The 25,328-nt window shown below is 47.4% G+C and overlaps 1 protein-coding gene across 1 annotated transcript in view; it reads right to left on the bottom strand.

Annotated features, from left to right (window-relative positions):
• Positions 1–25,328, bottom strand: part of LOC137384484 (E3 ubiquitin-protein ligase TRIM47-like) — a 44,296-nt gene extending 18,968 nt beyond the window's left edge. The window contains exons 1-5 of the mRNA XM_068058622.1: positions 24,744–25,328; positions 22,549–22,644; positions 22,226–22,459; positions 6,792–6,960; positions 3,806–3,889 (exon numbers count right to left, since the gene is read on the bottom strand). Coding sequence (XP_067914723.1) covers positions 3,806–3,889; positions 6,792–6,960; positions 22,226–22,459; positions 22,549–22,644; positions 24,744–25,328 — 1,168 coding nt within the window. The remainder of the gene's footprint in view (positions 1–3,805; positions 3,890–6,791; positions 6,961–22,225; positions 22,460–22,548; positions 22,645–24,743) is intronic.

Here is a 25,328-nt window from a genome sequence, read left to right on the forward strand (position 1 = left end):
CGGAATGTGGATGTGCTGTCTGCCTCCTCCCTTCCACCCCCTCCTCCTCCTCTTTCCCGAGGTGATCGGAAAATGTTTAGTGGCACGAGCTATGATCTCATAATGGCTAGGTTGTGGAGGATGCAGCAGGCCACCAGGAATTGGGAAACCTGTTCCAGTGAGTACTGGAGTGCTCCTCCGCAGTGGTCCAGTCAGCGGAACTGTTGCTTCAGCATCCAATGGTATGCTCGCTGATGTTCCCAGTGGCAGCATGGCTTTCATCGTTGAGTGCTGGTCACATATGGGGGGATTGCAGAGGAAATATGTCAACCAGGTATAGAGCACATGAAGCACATAGTCCTTGCCACCGAGCAGCTACGCTTTAGTTCGACATGGTGGTTGAAAGATTGCTGGGACTGCAGATTGGCACAGGATGAAAGCATCATGACTGTTGCCAGGATAGTGGGCATTCATCAGCATGATGTTCTGGGCATGGTCGCACACAACTGCAAATTGAGTGAGTGGTACCCTTTTCAGTTTTGGTACATCTCCCCATTGAGATGCGACGCCTGCAAAGCTACATGTGTACAGTCAATGGCTCTGTTTAGCGAGAAGACAATGCTTTCCTAGCATACAGAGTGTCTGTGACCTCCCAGATGCAGCGATGGACAGAGAAATGTGAGATGTTTGCAATGCAATGCTGTTCCAGTCAGGAAGGATCCATTGGTGAAAAAATTCAGGGCCACGGTCACCTTGATGGCCACTGGCAGCACCGTTCTTGCCCTGCTCTGAGGCTGCAGGTCTGCTTGTAAGAGGTGGCACAGTTCTGTGATTACCTCCTTCATGAATTGCAGCCACTGAATGCACTGCTCCTGGCTTAGGTGCAGACAGGAGAAATGCTTCCTGAAGACCCCACATGGCTAAGGTCTCTTGCTGAGACTCTCCTCCTCATCCTTTTGTGAGCGGCTTGACTTCTCTATTCCCTTTGCTCTGTCTCCCTCTGATGCTGCAGCCCAAGAGGAACTGCAGCTCTAGCCCCCATGAGTGGGAGCAAGTGGTGTACTGAGAGACCTAACAACCAGCACCAATCCCTGAAGACTTAGCCAACTTTTAACCACTCCTCCAATAACCCAATACTTCCACTAACTCTACAAGAGCAAGTAAGAAGTCAAAAACACCTCACCTGCAAGTTCAATGGTGAAGCCTTTAAATAGCACTGGTTGGTGGGGTGTGGGCTGTGGGGGGCCCTCGTGCTGTCGAACCCACGTTCAGCTCTGCATTTTTAAGAGAAGGCATTAACAGGAGCAGTGAGATTAAAAGTGGCAAGTCGGGCATCAAATCAGTGTTTGACACTGACAGACGTCAGGCTCTTCCCACTCTGTATACTTCGTAATGAATGCATGTACCGCCTGTGGTAACGCCCTCAATAACAAGGCATTTGGTGCATGCTCCACCGGATGTGGTCGGGAGCGGCACTAATACCATTTTTCACATCAATCAGAAACTGTTGCAGCAAAACTCCTGCCACTACAGAGCAGCATTTTGCAGCCAAAGAGCATGAAACTCCCATGACACTAACGCCCAGCTCTGGATGTAATCTCCTGGTCATGTGCCGGAAGATTCACAATTCACAGACCTAGACCCTAGGGGGTCTGGGCACTGGGGGAGGACAGGATCAGACTTGTGTGACCCCAATAGTTGGATAGTCTGTGGCTAGAACGTGTTACGTTCAGTATTCACTCTCAACTGGTGAGACCTACAGGACCCATGAAAACATTTGCTGAGGAGGTCGGGCCCTTCAGGAATGGAGAACAGTAACCAGCAGAGACTGGGATCTTTATCCTACAATCAGAGCACACACAGGGTTCATGGGTTTACAAAGATAATCTCTCTGCCCCTCTCTTCCCTCTGTCTGTCTTCGACTCTCTCCATCACCGCTTGTCTGTCTTTCTCTCTATCTCTCCCTGTCTTTCAATGCAGATTCACTGAAAGAATTCATAGGGAAGCTGGGCCTGCTGCTGAGTGTGGCCGCTGTAACTGTATGTAGGGGTAAGTGGGCAATGGGAGAGTGTCTCCCAGTTATCTTGGGCTTCTAGAATTAATTTGATTGTCATTGAGAGGAAGCCAGAGAGGAAATTCTGAGAGTTTTTTTCCTAAATTGGCCTTGTAAATCTTGGCCTCTTGGAGGTGTTACGGTCAAGTGAGGAGGGGTCGAAGGGCTTCCCTCTTTTCCCTCTCCTTGTTTGACCACAACAGGTTTAATTCTTTCTTAAAGTGCAAGTACTGGCTACTTCAATAGGTGTTTGATTACTTACATGCTATGATCATAACAAGAACCAATCGGACGATTTTCTTGAGTTATTGTACCTAAACTGAACTAATAAAATAATAAATAATGTGCCAACTTTCACTCTCACACACACACACACTAGAGGTTTACACACATACAAATAGGTTACAGAGTGGGGAAAAGTAGATTGGTTGAGTTGGAGTCCATAAAAAAGGTATACAGTCTGTAAAGTTTGGTGATTCGGCTCGCTTCTAGCTTAATTCAGTGGTCCTGAGGTTTTTAGTTTGAAGAGTTAGATGGCTGATTTGGTGAGTTTTGTGGAAATAGCGATGTGGATGATTTCCTCCAACGGTGTTTCTGATTGTAGCCTGAGTATGCAAAGGTGATCAGTCAACAAGCCGGATTTAAAAGCTTTCAAGCTGTAATGGAGAGAGAGAGGGAGAGAGGAACCCCCACTTAGGGTCTGCTCATGTCAGAGTCCAGTTGCTTTTCCTCTGCTGCAGAGAAAACACCAGCTTAAAACCGCAGATGGATAAACGCTTGTCATATAACATTCACTCAGTGATTTAAACACAGCAGTTAGCAGTATTTCTCCTTCTTGCTGAGAGAACAGGTAGTTCCTTTAAACTTCCTGGGTCTTGGTTCTTGCTGGTTCCTTCGTCTCTCTCCTCACAAGCATTGCAGTGCAGGATACAGTGTTGCAAATTAGGTGATCATCTTAAGCTGAAAGGATGACTTTGCTGGCAGCTTGTCTTTTTAAAATGTATTTTTAAAAAAATATAAATTCAGATCTCCAGTCAGTGGACCAAAAAATATTATCATTCAACAAAACACATTGGCGTAACAGAGGGGATTGTGTGCATGCATGGGGGGAGATGGGGTGATGGGTTACACCAAGATAGCATAACAGAGGCTCGCTATTCCAGTTGGGCGTTTCAAGTACAATGGTAAAATGAGATTACACACTAAATTGGGAACAACACACAGTCAGATAGTGTGAGAAGAGAAAGCTGACACACTCTGTACCTTCCCCATACCAGTCACCTCTAGCACTCTTCAAAGGATGGAGCTAAGATACATGGTCAGTCTCGAGGGAGCTTTACTCTGTATCTAACCCCATACTGTACCTGCCTGGTGTATGTTTCATACTGATATAATGTGTGACTGTGATCAGTATTCACTCTTAGTGTGGGAACATTGATGATAATAGAAGCCAGAGGATTAGATCAAGAGTCTGTCACTGCTTTGAATGTACAAGCTATATCTAAGATGAGCAGCAGCTTCACATGCAGGTCAGAGAATCCCTGCTCTTTCTGAGCAGAGTAGGATCCCAATAACAAATGTAAACAATAACAAATCTTTGGGTAAAGATGGGAATAGCAGAGTCCTCATTATCATTGGCCAAGCTAGATGGTGAGATCATACCGTCAGACCCAGGTATCCCTTACCCTCATCCCATTCTGTCCTATCCACAGTGACTAGCTAAAGAGCAAGGCAGTAAATAACCTGTCTGATAAATTAGTGAAGAACACTCACAGGGTAGGAAATCCTGTCTGGTCTCCAGGTGAAGCAGGGGGACTTGTGGAGAGGGATTCACTGTGGGGAGATCCTGGTCTGGTTCTATGCAAATAAATGTAGGAAAAACACAGCGAACATTTAATAACTTCACTTTGTGTGGTTTGTGTCTTATTACTTTGTTTTATTTCACCTCTAATTATCCCTCTTTCTCTCTGACTGTCCTGAATACAGTAATTCACTAGAACATTGTTCAGGGGCATCAGCTACTCCTCCCCTGACCAGTCTACGGATGTGAACCAATAGGGCAGGGGAATTGTCACAAATCACACTGCACACTTGGCACCAGGAGACTTTGAAGCCACGGCCACCAATGCTGGAGAGAAGTGAATGGGGGATGTACAAGAGATTGGAGTCAGAGGAAAGGATAAGAATTTTATAATTGAGGTAATGGGGGACTGGAAACCAGTGTAGACCAGTGAGCAAAGGGGTTATGGGTTATAGGAGCTTGGTGTTAGGATATGGGCAGAGCTTTGGCTGAGTTGAAGTTTATGGAGGATGGGAGGCCAGTGGGGAGAATAGGAATAGTTCAAGTCTAGAGTTGTTACCTCCAGACATAGATTAGGGATTCAGCAGCAGATAGCTGAGGTTGGGGCAGATGTGGCTGATGTTATAAAGGTGGAAATAGGCAGTCTTTGTGATGGAGCAGCTGCAGGGTTGGAAGTTTAGCTGAGGCTGTGAACAGTCTGGTTCAGCTTGAGGTGGAGCCTGGAAGAGGAAATGGAATCGGTGGTGATGGTGTGGAGTTTATTGTGAGCCAAAGGTGATAGCCTTGGAGAAACTTGCTGCTTAGCCTAGACTAGGGCCAGGATTTTCCCGGCAGATGGTAAGTTCCGACGTCGAGACCATATGCGGGTCCCAAGCCCGCGCAGGCTTCAAGCGGGACCGCGGTGCAATTTTCCTGTTGGCGGCCAATGAAAAGGCCGCTGCTGGCCCCACTGTACAATTAAAACCGGTGAGCTAGCTCTCCATGCTGCCGGCCCAATCAGAGAGATGGCAGCTCTGCCGGCCCAATCAGAGGGATCGCGGCTCTGCCGGCCCAATCAGAGGGATGGCGGCTCTGCCGGCCCAATCAGAGGGATGGCGGCTCTGCCGGCCCAATCAGAGAGATGGCGGCTCTGCCGGCCCAATCAGAGGGATGGCGGCTCTGCCGGCCCAATCAGAGGGATGGCGGCTCTGCCGGCCCAATCAGAGGGATGGCAGCTCTGCAGCCTCGGCAGCGCCACCGATAGAGGTGACTGCAGCTGGCGGCAGGCGGCCAAGCTGCTGGGAAAAGGAAGAGGAGCGGACCAAAGATAGATCCTTGGGGGAACTCAACAACAACAACTTGCATTTATATAGAACCTGTAATGTAGTAAAACATCCAAGTGCTTTGCAGTAACATTTGACACTGAGATGCGTAAGGTGATATTAGGGCAGATGACCAAAAGCTTGGTCAAAAAGGTAGGTTTTAAGGAGCTCCTCAAAGGAGGAAAGAGAGGTGTGGACATTTAGAGAGGGAGTTCCAGAGCTTAGCGCCCAGGCAGTTGAAGGCACGGCTGCCAATGGTGGAGCGATTAAAACCAGGAATGCTCAACAGGCCAGAATTGGAGGAGTGCCGAAACCTCATAGGGTTGTGGGGCTGGAGAGATTACAGAGATACGGAGGATGAGAATTTTAAAATTGAGGAGCTGTTTAACCGAGAGCCGATGTAGATCAGTGGCCAAAGGCTTTATAGATGAACGGAACTTGGTGTGAGCTGGACTCCAGTGGTAAAGGTATGAGGATGGGAAGAGAAGTTGTTGCAGGAGATACTCTGACTATGATCAGATAGGTAAAAGTGAATCACCAAGAGAAAGAAAGTTGACTTGGTGAAGGCTGCAGAGAGCACCAGGAGAGAGAATGCATCATGGTTTGTATTAACTTTCTAGAAGCAACTTTTAATTTGGGAATTTACTTTTTAAAATGTAAGACAAATGAAAACACCTGCTTTGAGAACCTGGCAAACAAACTCAGGGTGGTTACAAATCAAAGGATGGCCCATGTTTATTTAATAAGGTCATAATGGGACCGCTCTGAACTTCTTGATGTAGACGGTGTGTCTGCAGCTGCCTCAGTCAGGGGTTTAAATTATTCATAGGATTTCCCAGAACAAAGAGAAAATTTGGGTTGGAAATAATTAGTTTGAATTGCTACCTGGGACATCCCACATGTACCACTTGCTATGGAGATAGTTGATCTAGGGAGCCTGTTGGGTTTTTGATCTGTGCACTTGCTGACAAACAAGTAGTTGGCTTTTGGAAGTCAGTTGGATTCAGGAGCAAAGAGGCCATCAGGAACCAGGGGTATTTCTGTTTTGAGTAAGGCCCGTGCTCAAGCTGGAAAGCCCAGATCCGGGAGATCTGATACCTCAGAAGATAGCTAAGGAATTGAGGAAATCGAAGTGAATTCCTAAGAGCTGTGATATATTTTGGATTGGTCCCAGGAGGAGTGAACAAACTGCCAAGATCCTGTAATGTATAGGGGAACTCTTCAGGTGGATGTAACAGTCAAATAGGAGAGTTCAGTTGAGATTTAGAGATTGAAGTATATGTTTTCCTGTTCTGTTAAGATTTTAAGTTTACAATATAACAAACTGTAGTGTTAAGTTAGTCGTGTTTTGCTTTGTTTAACTCTTGTGCAGTAAAGTTTTTTGGTTAAAACGTGAAATCTTGTGGTGTAATTCTTTCAGTAATAACTGGGAATTCAATTTTCTCTTTTTAAAAGTTAATGGTCCCTAACGGGATCGTAACAATGGTCACAGTTAGAGATGTTGAGGTCAAAAGTTAAATGTTAAAAATTCTTAATATTGCAAAAGACAATTTCCAGACATGTAAAGTTGTGACATTATAGTGCATTTTGTATAAAATGTATAAAATTAATTGCAAGTTTTCTGGTACGTGACTAACAGACAAATTAACTGACTGACCTCTTATTTTGTTGTTTTTCAGTTGCCTGACAGCTACTCGCAGATATCCGGTAACCAGCACTGAGAGGTCACTCACTGCTTTACTGGCACAGGCAAGAGTGGCTTCAACATTGGAGCGAAACACTGGGATATCCCGACTCTGCAATGGTGTGTTCAAAGATAAAGATTCCTAACAGGAAATAAAACAGAACAGAACATTGAAAATGTTACCATGACACACTGCTTTTTCCTGGCATCAGAAACACACTGCCCTCTCCTGGTGACCGAGACACACTACCCTCCCCTGGTGTCCGAGACACACTGCCCACTCCTGGTGTCTGAGACACACTACCCACTCCTGGTGTCTGAGACACACTGCCCACTCCTGGTGTCTGAGACACACTACCCACTCCTGGTGTCTGAGACACACTGCCCACTCCTGGTGTCTCAGGCACACTACCCTCCCCTGGTGTCCGAGACACACTGCCCACTCCTGGTGTCTCAGGCACACTACCCACTCCTGGTGTCCCAGGCATACTGCCCTCCCCTGATGTCCGAGACACACTGCCCACTCCAAGTGTCGGAGACACACTGCCCACTCCTGGTGTAGGAGACACACTGCCCACTACAGGTGTCCAAGACACACTGTCCACTCTGATGTCGGAGACACACTGCCCACTCCAGGTGTCCAAGACACACTGCCCACTCCTGGTGTCCGAGACACATTGCCCACTCCTGATGTCTGAGACACACTATCCACTCCTGATGTCTGAGACACACTGCCCTCTTCTGGTGTCGTAGACACATTGCCCACTCCTGGTGTCCCAGGCACACTACCCACTCCTGATGTCTGAGACACACTGCCCTCTTCTGGTGTCGTAGACACACTGCCCACCCCTTGTGTCCGAGACACACTGCCCTCTTCTGGTGTCCGAGAGACACTGCCCTCACCTGGTGTCCGATACACACTGCTCACTCCTGGTGTCCGATACACACTGCCCACCCTTGTGTCCGAGACACACTGCCCACTCCTGGTGTCCGAGAGACACTGCCCTCCGCTGGTGTCTGAGACACACTGCCCACTCCTGATGTCCGAGACACACTGCCCACTCCTGGTTTCAGAGGCACACTACCCACTCCTGGTGTCGGAGACACACTGCCCACTCCTGGTATCTGAGACACACTACCCACTCCTGATGTCCGAGACACACTGCCCACTCCTGGTTTCAGAGGCACACTACCCACTCCTGGTTTCAGAGACACACTACCCACTCCTGGTGTCGGAGTCACACTACCCACTCCTGGTTTCAGAGGCACACTACCCATTCCTGGTGTCCGAGACACACTACCCACTCCTGGTGTCCGAGACACACTGCCCACTCCTGGTTTCAGAGGCACACTACCCACTCCTGGTGTCGGAGACACACTGCCCACTCCTGGTATCTGAGACACACTACCCACTCCTGATGTCCGAGACACACTGCCCACTCCTGGTTTCAGAGACACACTACCCACTCCTGGTGTCGGAGTCACACTACCCACTCCTGGTTTCAGAGGCACACTACCCATTCCTGGTGTCCGAGACACACTACCCACTCCTGGTATCTGAGACACACTGCCCACTCCTGACGCTGCATTTTGTGCTCATCCCAATGGCAGGATTCATGCAGGAAAGCCGGAGAATCGGGGCAGAATTGACTGCCATGGAACCCGACCACGGGAATCCCGGTTCCGATTTTCCTGGGGGCGGGATAGGCCGACAATGACCTTCCTGCCCAGAGGCCAAATAAGGGCCTGTTTCTGCTGCCGCTGGGATCTAACCAGCGGTGTGGGGGCCTCTGCCATGTGGGGAGGACGCCTTGGAAAATGATGCGCCTTCCCTGCGGGCTCAGGGGAGTTCCCTCCCTGCGGGCTCGGGGGAGTTCCCTCCTTGAAGGCTCGGGGGAGATCCCTCCTTGCAGGCTCGGGGGAGATCCCTCCTTGCAGGCTCGGGGGAGTTCCCTCCTTGCGGGCTCTGGGGAGATCTATCCTTGCAGGCTCGGGGGAGTTCCCTCCCTGTGGGCTTGGGGGAGTTCCCTCCCTGCGGGCTTGGGTGAGTTCCTTCCTTGCGGGCTCGGGGGAGTTCCCTCATTGCAGGCTCGGGGGAGTTCCCTCCCTGCGGGCTCGGGGGAGTTCCCTCCTTGCAGGCTCAGGGGAGTTCCCTCCCTGCAGTCTCAGGGGAGTTCCCTCCCTGCGGGCTCGGGTGAGTTCCCTCCTTGCAGGCTCAGGGGAGTTCCCACCTTGCAGGCTCAGGGGAGTTCCCTCCCTGCGGGCTCGGGGGAGTTCCCTCCTTGGTGGTCAACTTGTGGTCCACGGAGGACCTCCATCGGGAACCAATTCACACCCCGGGATTGCCCTCCCCCGGACTGAAAACCCACCCCCTCCCACCTCCCCTTTCCGGGACATTCTGGACTGGCGCCAGCAACCCCGCCTCAACTACCGCTTCTCCAGGATTCCAGCGCTGGGCCTGGGTCCGAGGCCTCTGCAGTACCGGCAGTGGCCGCTGCTCCTGGTGGCACTGCTGATACTGCTGAGCAGCCTGTGACTGGCTGGCAGCTCTTGGAAGCGGGATCCCCGACCCCGTTAAGTCTTTAAAGGGACGGTGATCACGCTTCCTTAAACTTTGACCCAAAAGACTGGAGGATCGCTCCCGGAATCTGACAAAATGCAGAGGTGGGGTTCCCCCGGCTTTTTGAACCAGTGCCAGGAACCCTGCCTCCTGCACCAGGTGCAGCCCCAGGCATCTGAGGCCCAAAGCCATTGTAGGTCAACAAGCCTAGGAGTGATAGGTGAACGGGAATTGTTTAAAGTTTTTTGTATTCTTTCATGGGTCGTGAGCATCACTGGCAGGGCCAACAGTTGTTGCCCATCCCTAATTGCCCTTGAGCAGGTGGTGAGCCACCTTCTTGAACCACTGCATTCTGTATGGCGTAGGTACACTCAGTGCTGTTAGGAAGGGAGTTCCAGGATTTTGACCCAGCGACAGTGAAGGAACGGCGATATAGTTCCAAGTCAGGATGGTGTGTGACTTGGAGGGGAACTTGCAGCTGGTGGTGTTCCCATGTATTTGCTGCCCTTGTCCTTCTAGGTGGTAGAGGTTGGGGGTTTGGAAGGTGCTGTCTAAGGAGGCTTGGTGCGTTGCTGCAGTGCATCTTGTAGATGGTACACACTGCTGCCACTGTGTGTCAGTGGTGGAGGGAGTGAATGTTTAAGGTGGTGGATGGGTGCTGATCAAGCGGGCTACTTTGTCCTGGATGGTGTCGAGCTTCTTGAGTGTTGTTAGAATCATAGAATCATAGAAAGTTTAAGACACAGAAAGAGACGATTTAGCCCATCGTGTCTGTGCTGGCTGAAAAACGATCCACCTACTCTAATCCCACCTTCCAGCATTTGGTCCGTAGCCCTGCAGATTGAGGTGACTATCCAGACTCCTTTTAAATGAGTTGAGGGTTTCTGCCTCAATTACCCTTTCAGGCAGTGAGTTCCAGACCCCCATCACCCTCTGGATGAAAAAGTTTTTCCTCATCTCCCCTCTAATTTTTCTACCAATCACTTTAAATCTATGCCCCCTCGTCACTGACCTCTCTGCTATGGTGAATAGACCCTTCACCTCCACTCTATCCAGGCCCCTCAAAATTTTGTACATTTTAATCAGATCTCCCCTCAGCCTTCTCTGTTCCAAGGAGAACAACCCCAACCTATCCAATCTTTCCTCATAGCTGCATTTTTCCAGTCCTGGCAACATCCTCGTAAATCTCCTCTGTACCCTCTCTAGTGCAATTACATCCTTTCTGTAATGAAGTGACCAGAACTGCACACAGTACTCAAGTTGTGGCCTAACCAATGAGTTATACAGTTCCAGCATAACCTCCCTGCTTTTATATTCTATACCTCAGCTAATAAGGAAAAGATTCCATATGCCTTCTTAACCACCTTATCGACCTGTCCTGCTACCTTCAGGGATCTGTGGACATTCACTCCCAGATCCCTCACTTCCTCTACACTTCTCAGTATTTTCCCATTATTCGTGTATTCCTTTGCCTTGTTTGACCTCCCCAAATGCATCACCTCATACTTCTCTGGGTTTCATTCCATTTGCCACTTTTCTGCCCATCTAATCAGACATTCAATATCTTCCTGCTGCCTACAGCTATCCTCCTCGCTATCTACTTCACGGCCAATTTTTGTGTCGTCTGCAAACTTCTTGATCATGCCCCCTATATTTACATCCAAATCGTTAATATATACCACAAAAAGCAGGGGATCCAATACTAAGCCCTGTGGAACGCCACTGGAAACAGCCCTCCAGTCACAAAAACACCCGTCAACATTTATCCTTTGTTTCCTGTCACTATGTCAATTTGTATCCATCTTGCTGCATTTCCCTGGAACGCATGGGATCTTATTTTTTTAACCAGTCTGTCGTGTGGGGCCTTGTCAAAAGCCTTGCTAAAATCCATGTAGACCACATCAACTGCACTACCCTCATCTATTTTCCTTGTTACTTCTTCAAAATATTCAATCAAGTTGGTCAAACAAGATCTTACCTTAACAAATCCATGCTGACTATCCTTGTGTCAGGCAAGTCCTCCACCCACCAAGACTGAGGCACGCATTATTTTGCCACATGAACATTGGAACTTAAAATTGCAAGCCCTTGACTGGAAGGACACTTGCATTAGAGGCCTGCTTTAGGTCTGGAAAAGGAACCCAACCCGAACCCGACTGAACCACAGCAGGCCCGAGCCCGACCCGGCCCGAGTCCCTCCGATTTTGCCCCAAGCCTGACCCGACCCGAACCCGCCACGATCCGGCCCGACCCAACCATCCATTTACTTACCTTCCTGACATCGAACCTGCAAGAAGCTGCAGCGCATGCGCGAGACATCATAGTGACGTCACTCACTCACTGCGCAGACCCAGTTTCGTCCCGGACTCCCAGCTCAGGTAAATTTTTTTATTTTTAATACCACTTACCATGTGTGTCAGGCCCGACCCGACCCAACTCAGTCTGGACTCAACCCGACCTGACCCAAGCCTGAAAGCCGGCCTCGGAAGATGTGCCCGACCCAACCCGAACCTGACACATGTTGTTGGGTCCCATCGTGTTCAGGTCGGGTAGCAGGCCTCTAACTTGCATAGTACTGGCGTGTTGGAACAAAAGGGACCCAGTAGTTGCTTCCCCAATACACAGAAGAAGTGGTCAGACCAGTTTTAGTCACATGACTAACCGGTTGTTGCAGAGAATTTGAACTTCCAACAAAGGGATTTGAACTCAGAAAGCCGTGTGCTTCTGGAACTGAAGCAAGAATTACCTCCTCTCCAGTCTTGTCTGCCTGCTCCATCTCTTTCCGATGGAACTAAATCTTGTGACAACACATGAACCGCAAAGAGAGAGAAAAATCTCCTATGTGAACAAGGTTTAAGAAGAACACTGGGACCCAATGAAAAAGGCTATTTAAAAAAGGACTCGAGCTCGAAGCACTGTAATGAGATATTGCCTCAAACTGTTCCACCTTTTCATTTCTTCTCTTTTCTGTCCCTGTCTGCATGTGTATATCGCATGTACATGCTAGCCTGGTATCGCCATATATCTGTAGGCATGAACCATATTAGAGTTTAAGTTTAAGGTTTAATAAACCTGAGAAAACCTGGTGTGCTCATTTCTTTGCCTTGTAATTGGAAAACTATGAACAAGGAATCACAAAAAGGGAAGCTCAAAACACAGTGTGTTTAGAATTAAACCCCGTTACACTAAGACCAGGTAAAGGCAGCAAAAGACCCCTAGACACATTTCTCACCTGGTCGTAACACTTGATTAACCTGTGCCTTTCTAAGTGACAGTTTATCCTGTCTCTCAGAATAGATTCCAATAATTTGCCCACTACTGAGGTTAGACTGGCTGGTCTGTAATTATTCGGTCTATCCTTCGCTCCCTTTTTAAACAGAGGTACAACGTTAGCAGTTCTCCAATCCTCCGGCACCACACCTGTATCCAGTGAGGACTGGAAAATGATGGTCAGACCCTCTGCTATTTTCTCTCTTGCTTCTTTTAACAGCCTAGGGTGCATTTCATCTGGCCCTGGTGATTTATCCACTTTCAAGGATGCTAATCCCATTAATACTTCCTCTCTCCCTATGTTTATCACATCCAATACTTCATACTCCACCTCCTTAACTACAATATCTGCATCGTCCCCCTCTTTTATGAAGATAGATGCAAAGTATTCATTAAGAACATAAGGGCGGCACAGTGGCGCAGTGGTTAGCACCGCAGCCTCACAGCTCCAGCGACCTGGGTTCAATTCTGGGTACTGCCTGTGTGGAGTTTGCAAGTTCTCCCTGTGTCTGCGTGGGTTTTCTCCGGGTGCTCCAGTTTCCTCCCACAAGCCAAAAGACTTGCAGGTTGGTAGGTAAATTGGCCATTATAAATTGCCCCTAGTATAGGTAGGTGGTAGGGAAATATAGGGACAGGTGGGGATGTGGTAGCAATATGGGATTAGTGTAGCATTAGTATAAAATGGGTGGTTGATGGTCGGCACAGACTCGGTGGGCCAAAGGGCCTGTTTCAGTGCTGTATCTCTAAAAACTAAAACTAAAAACAGTACCGACATCTTCTATCCTTACACATAGGTTACCTTTTTAGTCTTTTATGGGCCCTACTCTCTCCTTAGTTATCATCTTACTCTTAATGTATTGATAAAACATCTTTGGGTTCACCTTGATTTTGCTTGCCAATATTCTTTCATGCCTTCTCTTTGCTTTCCTAATTTCCTTTTTGATTTCACCCCTCCACTTTCTATATTTCTCTCGGCTTTCCGTAGTATTGAGTTCTTGGTGTCGGACATTAACTTTCCTTTTCTGCCTTATCTTACCCGGTAAGCTCCTCGACTTTCATGGGGCTCTAGATTTGGCCGCCTCACCCTTTTTCTTTGTGGGAACATGTTTACCTTGAATCTCCCATTTGAATGCCTCCCACTGTTCTAACACTGATTTACCTTCAAGTCGCTGTTTCTAGTCCACTTTCGTTAAATAGGCATATAAGAAGCATATAAATCTACCAGAAAAAAACAACAGACCTGAGGATTGGGAGCAGTTTAGAATTCAGCAAAGGAGGACCAAGGGATTGATTAAGAAGGAGAAAATAGAGTACGAGAGCAAGCTTGCGGGGAACATAAAAACTGACTGTAAAAATTTCTATAGGTATGTGAAGAGAATAAGATTGGTGAAGACAAATGTAGGTCCCTTACAGTCAGAAACAGGGGAATTTATTATGGGGAACAAAGAAATGGCTGACCAACTAAATGCATACTTTGGTTCTGTCTTCATAAATGAGGACACAAATATCATACCAGAAATGTTGGGGAACACAGGGCTTAGTGAGAGAGAGGAACTGAAAGAAATCAGTATTAGTAGAGAAATGGTGTTGGGGAAATTGATGGGATTGAAGGCCGATAAATCTCCAGGGCCTGATGGTCTGCATCCCAGAGTACTTAAGGAAGTGGCCCTAGAAATAGTGGATGCATTGGTGGTCATCTTCCAAGACTCTATAGACTCTGGAACAGTTCCTACAGATTGGAGGGTAGCTAATGTAACCCCACTATTTAAAAAGGGAGGTAGAGAGAAAGCAGGGAATTATAGACCAGTCAGCCTGACGTCAGTAGTGGGGAAAATTCTAGAGTCCATTATCAAAGATTTTATAGCAGAACACTTGGAGAACAGTGGTAGAATCGGACAGAGTCAGCATGGATTTACAAAAGGGAAATCATGCGTGACAAATCTACTAGAATTCTTCGAGGATGTAACTAGTAGAGTTGATGAGGGGGAGCCAGTGGATGTGGTTTGTTTGGACTTTCAGAAGGCTTTCGACAAAGTCCCACATAAGAGATTAGCGTGTAAAATTAAAGTGCATGGGATTGGGAGTAGTGTATTGCGATGGTTGGAAAAATGGTTGGCAGACAGGAAACAAAGAGTAGGGATAAATGGGTCTTTTTCCGAATGGCAGGCAGTGACTAGTGGGGTACCGCAGGGATCGATGCTAGGACCCCAGCTATTCACAATATATATTAATGATTTAGATGAGGGGTTTAAATGTAATATCTCCAAATTTGCAGATGACACAAAACTGGGTGGGAGGGTGAGCTGTGAGGAGGATGCAGAGAGGCTTCAGGGTGATTTGGACAAGTTGAGTGAGTGGGCTAATGCATGGTAGATGCAGTATAATGTGGATAAATGTGAGGTTATCCACTTTGGTGGCAAAAACAGGAAGGCAGATTATTATCTGAACGGTTATAAACTGAGAGAGGAGAATATGCAGCGAGACCTGGGTGTACGCATACAACAGTCGCTGAAGGTAAGCATGCTGGTCCAACAGGCAGTAAAAAAGGCAAATGGTATGTTGGCCTTCATAGCGAGAGGATTCGAGTACAGGAGCAGGGATGTCTTGCTGCAAGTATACAGGGCCTTGGTGAGGCCATACCTGGAATATTGTGTGCAGTTTTGGTCTCCTTATCTGAGGAAAGATGTTCTTACTACAGACGGAGTGCAGCGAAGGTTTACCAGACTGATTCCTGGGATGGTGGGACTGATGTATGAGGAGAGATTGAGTCGGTTAGGAATATATTCGTTGGAGTTCAGAAGAGTGAGGGGGGATCTCATAGAAACCTATAAAATTCTGACAGGACTTAACAGGGTAGATGCAGGAAGGATGTTCCCGATGGTGGGGAATCCAGAACCAGGGGTCATAGTCTAAGGATACAGGGTAAACCTTTCAGGACTGAGATGAGGAGAAATTTCTTCACCCAGAGAGTGGTGAGCCTGTGGAATTCACTCCCACAGAAAGTAGTTGAGGCCAAAACATTGTCTGTTTTCAAGAAGGAGTTAGATATAGCTCTTGGGTCTAAAGGGGTCAAAGGATATGGGGCGAAAGCGGGAACAGGTTACTGAGTTGAATGATCAGCCATGATCATAATGAATGGTGGAGCAGGCTCGAAGGGCTGAATGGCCTACTCCTGCTCCCATTTTCTATGTTTCTATGTTTCTAAATAACTCCTCAGTTTAGTAAAATTGTCCTTGCCCCAATTGAGAACTCTAACTCCTGTTCTATCTGTCCTTTTCCATAATTATGTTAAAATTGACTGAATTATGATCACTGCCACCAAAATACTCTCCCACTGCCACTCCTTCCAGCTGCCCATCTTCATTTCCTAAAACTAAGTCCAAAACTGTGCCCTCTCTTGTTGGACTTGCTACATACTGGGCAAAAAAGTTCTCCTGAATGCACCTCGAGAATTCTGCTCCCTAAATTCCTTTCACACTAAAACTATCCCAGTTAATATCGGGGTAGTTAAAATCCCCTACTATTACTGCCCTATTGTTCTTGCACTTCTCAGAGATTTGTCTACATATCTGCTGTTCTATTTCCCTCTGACTGTTTGGGGGTCTATAGTACACTCCCAGCAGTGTGACTGCCCCTTTTTAGTTCCTTAGCTCAATTCATATGGCCTCATTTGATGAACCTTCCAACATATCATCCCTCCTCACAGCTGTAGTTGTTTCTTTGACCAAAATTGCCACTCCCCTCCTTTCTTATCCCCCACCCTATCGCGTCTGAAAACCCTGCAAACAGGAATGTTGAGCTGCCATTCCTGTCCCTCCTTAAGCCATGTTTCTGTAATAGCTATGATATCATACTGCCACATGTCTATATGTGCCCTCAGCTCATCTGCTTTATTTGCTATAGTCCTTGCATTGAAATAGATTCCGTTGAGCACTGCCAAACTCTTTTTTTTATTTTCCATCCTTTGTTTCCTCTGTCTTCCAGAACTCATTCATTAATTCTCTGCCTTCCATTTTTATTTCTAATTTTATCCCAACTGAGTCTACCCTCAGGTCCCTATTCCCCTGTCAAACTAGTTTAATCCCTCCCCAACAGCACTAGCAAAACTTCCCGCAAGGAGCTCAGTCCCGGCTCTGTTCAGGTGCAACACATCTGGCCCGTACAGGTCCCATCTCCCCCAGAGCCGGTCCCAATGTCCCAGGAATCTGAAGCCCTCCCTCCTGCACCATCTTTCCAGCCATGCATTCATCTGTCTTATCCTTCTATTTCTATACTTTCTTGCAGGTGGCACTGGGAGTAATCTGGAGATTACTACTTTTGAGATCCTCCTTGCTAATTCCTGACTGAGCTTCCTAAATTCTGACGGCAAGACCACATCCCTCTTTCTACCTATGTCGTTGGCTGTTCACCCTCCCCCTTCAGAATGCACTGCAGCCGCTCAGTGACATCCTTGACCCTGGCACCAGGGAGGCAACACACCATCCTGGATTCACATCTGCGGCCACAGAAACACCTGTCTGTTCCCCTGACTATTGTATCACCTATCGCTATAGCTCTTCCAGTCTTCCCTATACCCCACTGTGCAGCTGAGCCACCTGTGGTGCCATGGACTTGACTCTGGCTGCACTGTCCAGATGAAGCATCACTGTCCTCCGTATTCAGAACTGAATACCTGTTGGAGAGTGAGATGCACTCAGGGGTCTCCTGCACTACCTGCCTGATTCTTTTTGACTGCCTGGTGGTCACCCATTCCCTCTCTCCCTGCATACTCTTAAGCTGTGGGGTGACCACATCTCTAAATGTGCTATCCACGTAGCTCTCATCCTCACGAATGCACTGCAGTGTTGCCAGCTGCTGCTCGAGTTCCAAAACCCAGAGCTCAAGCTGTCGCAATTGACAACACTTCCTGCACAAATGGTTCTCCAGGATACAGGAAGTATCCTGGAGCTCCCACATAGCACAGGAGGTGCACTCTCGAGGTTGAAGCAACCCTGCCATTCATTTATTTATTAGTTGATCCTTTGGTACTGCTAAAATAATACCTTACCAATATTACAACACCTTAGTATTATTAATAAAACCTTACTAGTACTGATAAATCCTATTAAAAATCAATACAGTTCACTAGTTAAAATAAACCTTACTCAAAAAAATACTCACCAGCTATTCACTTGTTCCTTGTGCCGTCAACTCATCTATCTTGTTACAAATGCTGCGTGCATTCAGAGAAAGAGCCTTAAGCTTAGACTTTTTACCATTATTACTCATTCTGGTTCTAATTTCTGCTGCACTCTTCTGCTTATATTTTCTGCCCCTTCCTGTCACACTTTGATTACCATTCGCCTCTTCACTTCCCTGCACCTCTGCTCTCTCGTTTCTTTTTGATTTTTTAAACTTCCTTTCAATTGAACCCTCTCCCCCACTAATTAGTTTAAAGTCCTATCTACAATCCCAGTTATACAATTCACCAGGACACTGGTCCCAGCATGGTTCAGTCACCTTGCAGCATTCCTGTGATGTCACTGTTCACTTTGGTTTCAAACACTGATGCTTCTGGACTCCTGTCCGCTGCTCTCCTGGAAGGTAAGTGCTGTAGACCGTGAGCCTCGTTCTTTATTTAACTCCTCCCTACTCCGTGTTCTTCCTGCAGGTCCACTCCTCTCTGCTGCTCTTCCGGAAGGTAAGTTGAAGCTGCACACATCCAGGCAAGTGGAGAGTATTCCATCACACTCCTGACTTGTGCCTTGTAGATGGTGGACAGGCTTTGGGGAGTCAGGAGGTGAGTTACCGCAGTATTCCTATCCTCTGACCTGCTCTTGTAGCCACAGTATTTATGTGGCTGGTCCAGTTCAGTTTCTAGTCAATGGTAACATCCCACCCCAGGTTGTTGATAGTGGGGAATTCAATGATCAGAATGCCATTGTATTTCAAGGGCAGATGGTTAGATTCTCTCTTGTTTGAGATAGTCATTGCCTGGCATTTGTGTGGCGCGAATGTTACTTGCGAATGTTATCAGCCCAAGACTGGATATTGTCCAGGTCTTGCTGCATTTCTCCATGGACTGCTTCAGTATCTGAGGAGTCGTGAATGGTGCTGAACATTGTGCAATCATCCGCGAACATCCCCACCTCTGACCTTATGATTGAGGGAAGGTCATTGATGAAGCAACTGAAGATGGTTGGGCCTCGGACACTACCCTGAGGAAATCCTGCAGTGATGTCCTGGGACTAAGATGATTGACCTCCAACAACCACAAGCATCTTCCTTTGCGCTAGGTATGACTCCAACCAGCGGAGAGTTTTCCCCCTGATTCCCATTGACTCCAGTTTTGCTAGGGCTCCTTGATGCCATACTCAGTCAAATGCTGCCTTGATGTACAGGCAGTCACTCTCACCTCACCTCTTGAGTTCAGCTCTTTTGTCCATGTTTGAACCAACGTTGTAATGAAGTCAGGAGCTGAGTGGCCCTGGCGGAACCCAAACTGAGCATCAGTGAGCGGGTTCTTGCTGAGTAAGTGCTGCTTGATAGTACTGTCAACAACACCTTCCATCACTTTACTGATGATTGAGAGTAGACTGAAGGAGTGGTAATTGGCCGGGTTGGATTTGTCCTGCTTTTTGTGTACAGGACATACCTGGGCAATTTTCCATATTGCCGTGTAGATGCTAGTGTTGTGGCTGTACTGGAACAGCTTGGCTAGGGGCACGGCAAGTTCTGGAGCACAGGTCTTCAGTACTATTGCCAGAATATTGTCAGGGCCCATAGCCTTTGCAGTATCCAGTGCCTTCAGCGTATCTTGATATTACGTGGAGTGAATCGGATTGGCTGAAAACTGGCATCTGTGATGCTGGGACTTCGGAAGGAAGCCAAGATCCATTATCCACTTGGCATTTCTAGGTGAAGATGGATGCAAGTGCTTCAGTCTTGTCTTTTGCACTAATGTGCTGGGACCCCCCATCATGAGAATGGGGGTATTTGTGGAGCCACATCCTCCAGTTAGTTGTTTAGTCAACCACCACCATTGACGACTGGATGTGGCAGGACTGCAGAGCTTAGATCTGATCTGTTGGATGTGGGATTGCTTAGCCCTGTCTATCGCATGCTGCTTACTGTGTTGTCACTTCGGCATGGACAGAGTGGATAGTCAGAAGCTTTTTCCCACGGTGGAAGAGTCAGTTACTAGGGGACCTAGGTTTAAGGTGCAAGGGGCAAAGTTTAGAGGCAAGCTTTTTACACAGAGGGTGGTGAGTGCCTGGAACTTGCTGCCAGGGGAGGTGGTGGAAGCAGATACGATAGCGACGTTTAAGAGACATCTTGACAAATACATGAATAGGAAAGGAATAGAGGGATATGGGCCCCGGAAGTGCAGAAGGTGTTAGTTTAGGCAGGCATCAAGATCGGCGCAGGTTTGGAGGGCCGAATGGCCTGTTCCTGTGCTGTACTGTTCTTTGTTCTTTTGTTCTTTGTTCGCCAGGTTGACACCTCATTTTGAGGTATGCCTGGTGCTGCTCCTGGCATGTCCTCCTGCACTCCTCATTGAACAAGGGTTGGTCCCCCAGCTTGATGGTAATGGTAGAGTGGGGGATATGCCGGGCCATGAGGTTACAGATAGTGGTTGAATACAATTCTGCTGCTGTTGATGGTCCACAGCGCCTCATGGATGCCTAGTTTTGAATTATTCATTGTGAATCTATCACATTTAGCCCGATGATAGTGCCACACAACATGAAGGAGGGTATCCTCAATGTGAAGACGGGTCTTCGTCTCCACAAGGACTGTGCGGTGGTCACTCCTACCAATACTGTCATGAACAGATACATCTGCGGCAGGCAGATTGATGAGGACAAGGTCAAGTTTATTTTTCTCTCTTGTTGGTTCCCTCACCACCTGCCACAGACCCAGTCTAGCAGCTATGTCCTTTAGGACTCAACCAGCTCAGTCAGTAGTGGTGCTACCGAGCCACTCTTGGTGATGGACATTGAAGTCCCCACCCAGAGTACATCTGTGCCCTTGCTCACTCTGTGTTTCTTCCAAGTGGTATCAACATGGAGGAGTACTGATTCATCAACTGAGGGGGAGCAGTTGGTGATAATCAGTGGTAAGGCTATGAGACATCATGAGGCCCGGAGTCAATGTTGAGGACCCCCAGGGTCACTCCCTCCCGACTGTATACCACTGTGCTGCCACCTCTGCTGGGACTGTCCTGCCGGTGGGACAGGACATACCCAGGGATGGTGATAGAGGACTCTGGAACATTGGCTGTAAGGTATGATTGGGTGAGTGTGGCTGTGTCAGGCTGTTGCTTAACCAGTCTGTGGAACAATTCTCCAAATTTTGGCACAAGTCCCCAGATGATAGTGAGGAGGACTTTGTAGGGTCGACTGGGCATCGAGTGCTGTTGTCATTTCCAGTGCCTTGGTCAATGCCGGGTGGTGCATCTGGTTTTATTCTTTTTCGATTTTTCTATAGTGGTTAATGGTTAATTTAATGCTTTGGGTCTGGAGTTACATGTAGGCCAGACCAGGTAAGGACGGTAGATTTCCCTCTGCAAAGGACATTAGTGAATCAGATCGATTTTTACGACAATCCGGTATTGTATGAGCTCAAATTTATGTATGTTGAAAGGCTTGCCAGGAGATGGGCAATATTGCAGAGGTGGTCTTGGTGATGGAAAGGAGATGTGGTCAGAAGCTCAGCCAAGGGTCAGATAGGATGCTAAGATTGCGAACAGTCAAGTTCAGCTTGGGGCAATTTCTGGGAGCAGGATGGAATAGGTGGGAATTGGGGGTAGAGGTAATGGCTTCAGTCTGCCCAATGTTTAACTGAAGGAAATTGTGGCTCAGGTAGAACCAGTCCAACAACACCGAGGCAATGAAGGGTCAAGACAGGTGGTGGTGAGGTAGAGCTAGGTATTGTCAGGACACAGTAGAAGCTGACCATTGTCTGTGAATGGTGTTGCCGAGGGGCTTCATGTAGATAAGAAATACAAGGGGGCCAAGGATCGAGTCTTTGGCAACTCCAGTGGTAATGGTATGGAGTCAGGAAGAGAGTCCATGGCTGAAATCCTCTTGCTGTGACTGGATAGATAAAAGTGGAAGCAGATGAGGGTAATCCCACCGAGCTAGACAATGGAGGAAGGGATTTGGAGGAGGATGGTGTAGTCGATTGGGTCAAAGCTTTCAAACAGGTCGACATGCCCCTGTCCCTCACCTTGAATCAAACACACACACATTTGTAGAAGCGATCTGGTGCAGAATTCCTGACTGCATTCCCTCACTCTGATCTGGGACACTCTAGACTGTGGAAGCCTCTTACTGCTGCCCAGCTGCAGTTTGCTGACACAACACCAAGTGGCGATCAAAGTCTGTGTGTTCCGGTCTGTACGACTCTGGATAAACTCACTGAGTCAATAGTGAGTTTACCCACTCAGTCTTTATCTCTTGTTATTATGAAATGGGCTTTGTCACAAAGCTGTTGTCGTGGTTAATCTGTAAGATATGAATCAATACATTTGATTGTTGGATGGATGAATGAATAGGAATAGATTCAGTATTTATCACTTGGGTGTATTCATTACCTGCACCAATGTCACATGATCACTGCTCTTTGACAGGGTTCTCAGCTGCTGCTCTTTCTCTCTCAGCTCACCACATTTCTGTTCCAGTCGGCTCCGGATACTGTCAGCCTGGCTCAGTGTCACTCGCACTGCACTCTCTACCAATCCAATCACTTCTTCCCCAGTTTCCTCAATGGCTTCAGTCATTGCAGAGAATGTGCCTCTGATTTCACATCCCACTTTGAGTGAAGAGCTCTAAGAGAGAATGAGAGACGGGCCAATGACTATCTGAGCACATGCACCACAGACAACTGACCTGCCTCAACCCTTAAGGACCCACTCACCATGATCGAATCAACCGTTTGCTGCAGGAGTCTGATCTCAGCCAGGATTCTCTGTGTCTCTGCTTCTGCTTCACATCCTTTTTGGAGAAGTTGTTTCTTGAAAGTAGGAAAGTATGTTAAGTTAATGGTGAATCATTAACAAGAACCAACAAATGCATCCTGTCCCCATCCCAAGCTCCCTGTTCCCAAGGCTGCCTGGAAACACAGCAAGTCAATTCACATCTGAAAGGGACAATACTGGCCAATATTTTGGGTGGAGACCATTTATACAAACCTTTTCTTTCTCTGTCACATGCTTACTGTGGTGCTATGTAGTTCCATTTGCAGATTTCCTCACATGTTACTGCTGTTATAGAGACTGCTGTGTGAACTGCTACTCTGCAGCAAGGAGATATATGAAGAGGGAATCTTACTAACGCTGCTTGAATACTTCTTGCTATTCTATCACAAGATGGCTACAATGAGCCCTTTGATGTTCTCCCATCTAAAGGTATTCTACAGTTGCCCCATCAGAGCATCCAACTGGTTTCCTGTTGTTTCACTGGTCCTACAGATGCTCCCATCGATGGCTACACTGAGGACCCAATGGATGGTCCCACTAATTCAACTAAATCAATCAGACATGACCTATTTCACAAATCCATGCCGGCTTTCTCTGACCAGCTCAGATTTTGTGAAAGTGCTCAGACACTCTGTGTCTAATGACAGATTCTTGTAACATCCCCACAACAGGCATTAGACTAATAGAGCTATCATTTCCCAGTTTATCCCTGCTGGAGGCTTAATGTGTGGATATTGGATGAGAACAGGATCACATTGGGCTGTGATGGTGGCCACAGTGCAATAGCCACCCATCATTCCCTGCCATTCATTCATTCACTCACATAGTGCCTGAGCACTTTCACAAAATTTGAACTAATCAGAGACAGCCAGCATGGATCTGTGATGGGTAGGTCATGAATGATTGATTTAGATGATTTTTTTGAGGAGGTCACTAACATGGAGGGAAAGGGAATGTCTATGGGTGTTATTGGATGGAATTCCACAAGGCATTCAACAAGGTTTCACAGAACAAAAAATGAGAGTGCATGGAATTAGAGGCAACCTTGGATTGGTTAGGGAATTGCTTAGGAGATTGGAGACGGAGAGTTGGGGATAATGCATATGCACTCCAGGATGTGACTGATGATGAACCCCAGGGATCTGTACTGGGGCCTCAGCTACTCACTATAATATAAATGACTTAGATGAAGGAATAGAGAGGCACTAAGTTAGTGGGCACAGTACACAGTGTAGATGGAAGCAGAAAGTTTCAAGGGGACATTGATGGTGTTTGATGTGGGAAAGTGTGAGGTGAACAGTTTGGACTTAGGAAAGATGGATCAGAATGTTTCTGAATAGTGAGAAGCTAGAGAAGTGGAGGAGCAGAGAGATTTAAAAATCCAAGTACAGAAATCACTAAAAGCTTAATGGACCAGTACAAAAGATAATTAAAAAGGCTAATAGAATGTTGGCCTTTATCTCAAGGGGGCAGGAATGCAAAGGGGGGGAAGTTAGGTTAGACCCCACCTGGAGTACAGTGTTCAGTTTTGAGCACCGCATCTCAGGAAGGATATATTGACCTTGCAGGGGGTCCAGAACAGATTCACCAGAATGATATCAGAATGGTTAAATTATGAGGGCAGTTTGCATAGACTAGGCTTGTATTCCCTTGAATGTAAAGATTAAGGGGGGATCCAATTAAAGTGTTTACGATTACAGGAATTAATAGAGTAGATAGAAAGAAATTATTTTTCTGGTGGGGGAGTCCAGAATAAGGGGCATAAACGTAAAATGAGAGCTGGGCCATTCAGGGAAGTATTTTTCACACAAAGGATAGTAAAAATCAGGGACTCTCTCCCCCAAAAAGCTGTTGAGACTGGGGGGTGGGGTGGGGTCAATTGAAAATTTCAAAAAGGAGATAAATAGGATTTTGTTAGGCAAGGATATTAAGTATTATGGCAGCAAGTTAGGTAAGATGGAGTTCAGATACAGGCCAGTCATGATCTAGTTGAATGGCAGAACAGGCTTGAAGGGCTGAATGGCCTCCTTCTGGATCTATATAAGAGCAGCCTTATGTATTGACCCTGACTGTGGATCATTTTCTTTCTGTAAAGTGATAAACAATGGAGGAACTTCCCTCGCAGTGAGCTCACCTTTCTGTCAGCCCCCTCCTCCTCCACTGTGACTGTCTCGTGGTTCCTGTGTTCCTTTGTCGTACACACTGAGCAGATAAAGATCTGGTTTGTTCTGCAGAACAAGTCGAGAGCTTTTCCATGTGCTGGGCACCGTCTCTGGCTCAGCTCCTTCACCGGCTGGGCCAGGTTGTGGTGCTGGAATACCACATTCTCCTGGTGAGGCTTCAGGTGGAATCCACAATAAGAAGCCAGACACGTCAGACAGGATTGTGCAGCCTGGAGCTTGATGTGGGTACAGAAATCACAGGCCACATCGCCTGGGCCAGCAACAGGGCCTTCAGCAAAACTCCCCCTGGATGAGGCAAAGTCCTCCAGCACTCTACACAGGACGAGGCTCCTGAGAAGCTGAGGTCTGGGAGTGAATCCCTGTTGGCACTGTGGACAGCTGTGGGCTCCGCCATCTGTGTCTCGATCCCAGCAGCTCTGAATGCATCCCAGACAGAAACTGTGTCCACACGGGATGGTGACGGGATCCTTGAACATTTCCAAGCATATCCCACAGGCCAGGCTGTCCTCTGAGAGAAGCACATTAACAGCAAACAT

Source organism: Heterodontus francisci, chromosome 26, assembly GCF_036365525.1.
Source record: "Heterodontus francisci isolate sHetFra1 chromosome 26, sHetFra1.hap1, whole genome shotgun sequence".
NCBI lineage: Eukaryota > Metazoa > Chordata > Chondrichthyes > Heterodontiformes > Heterodontidae > Heterodontus > Heterodontus francisci.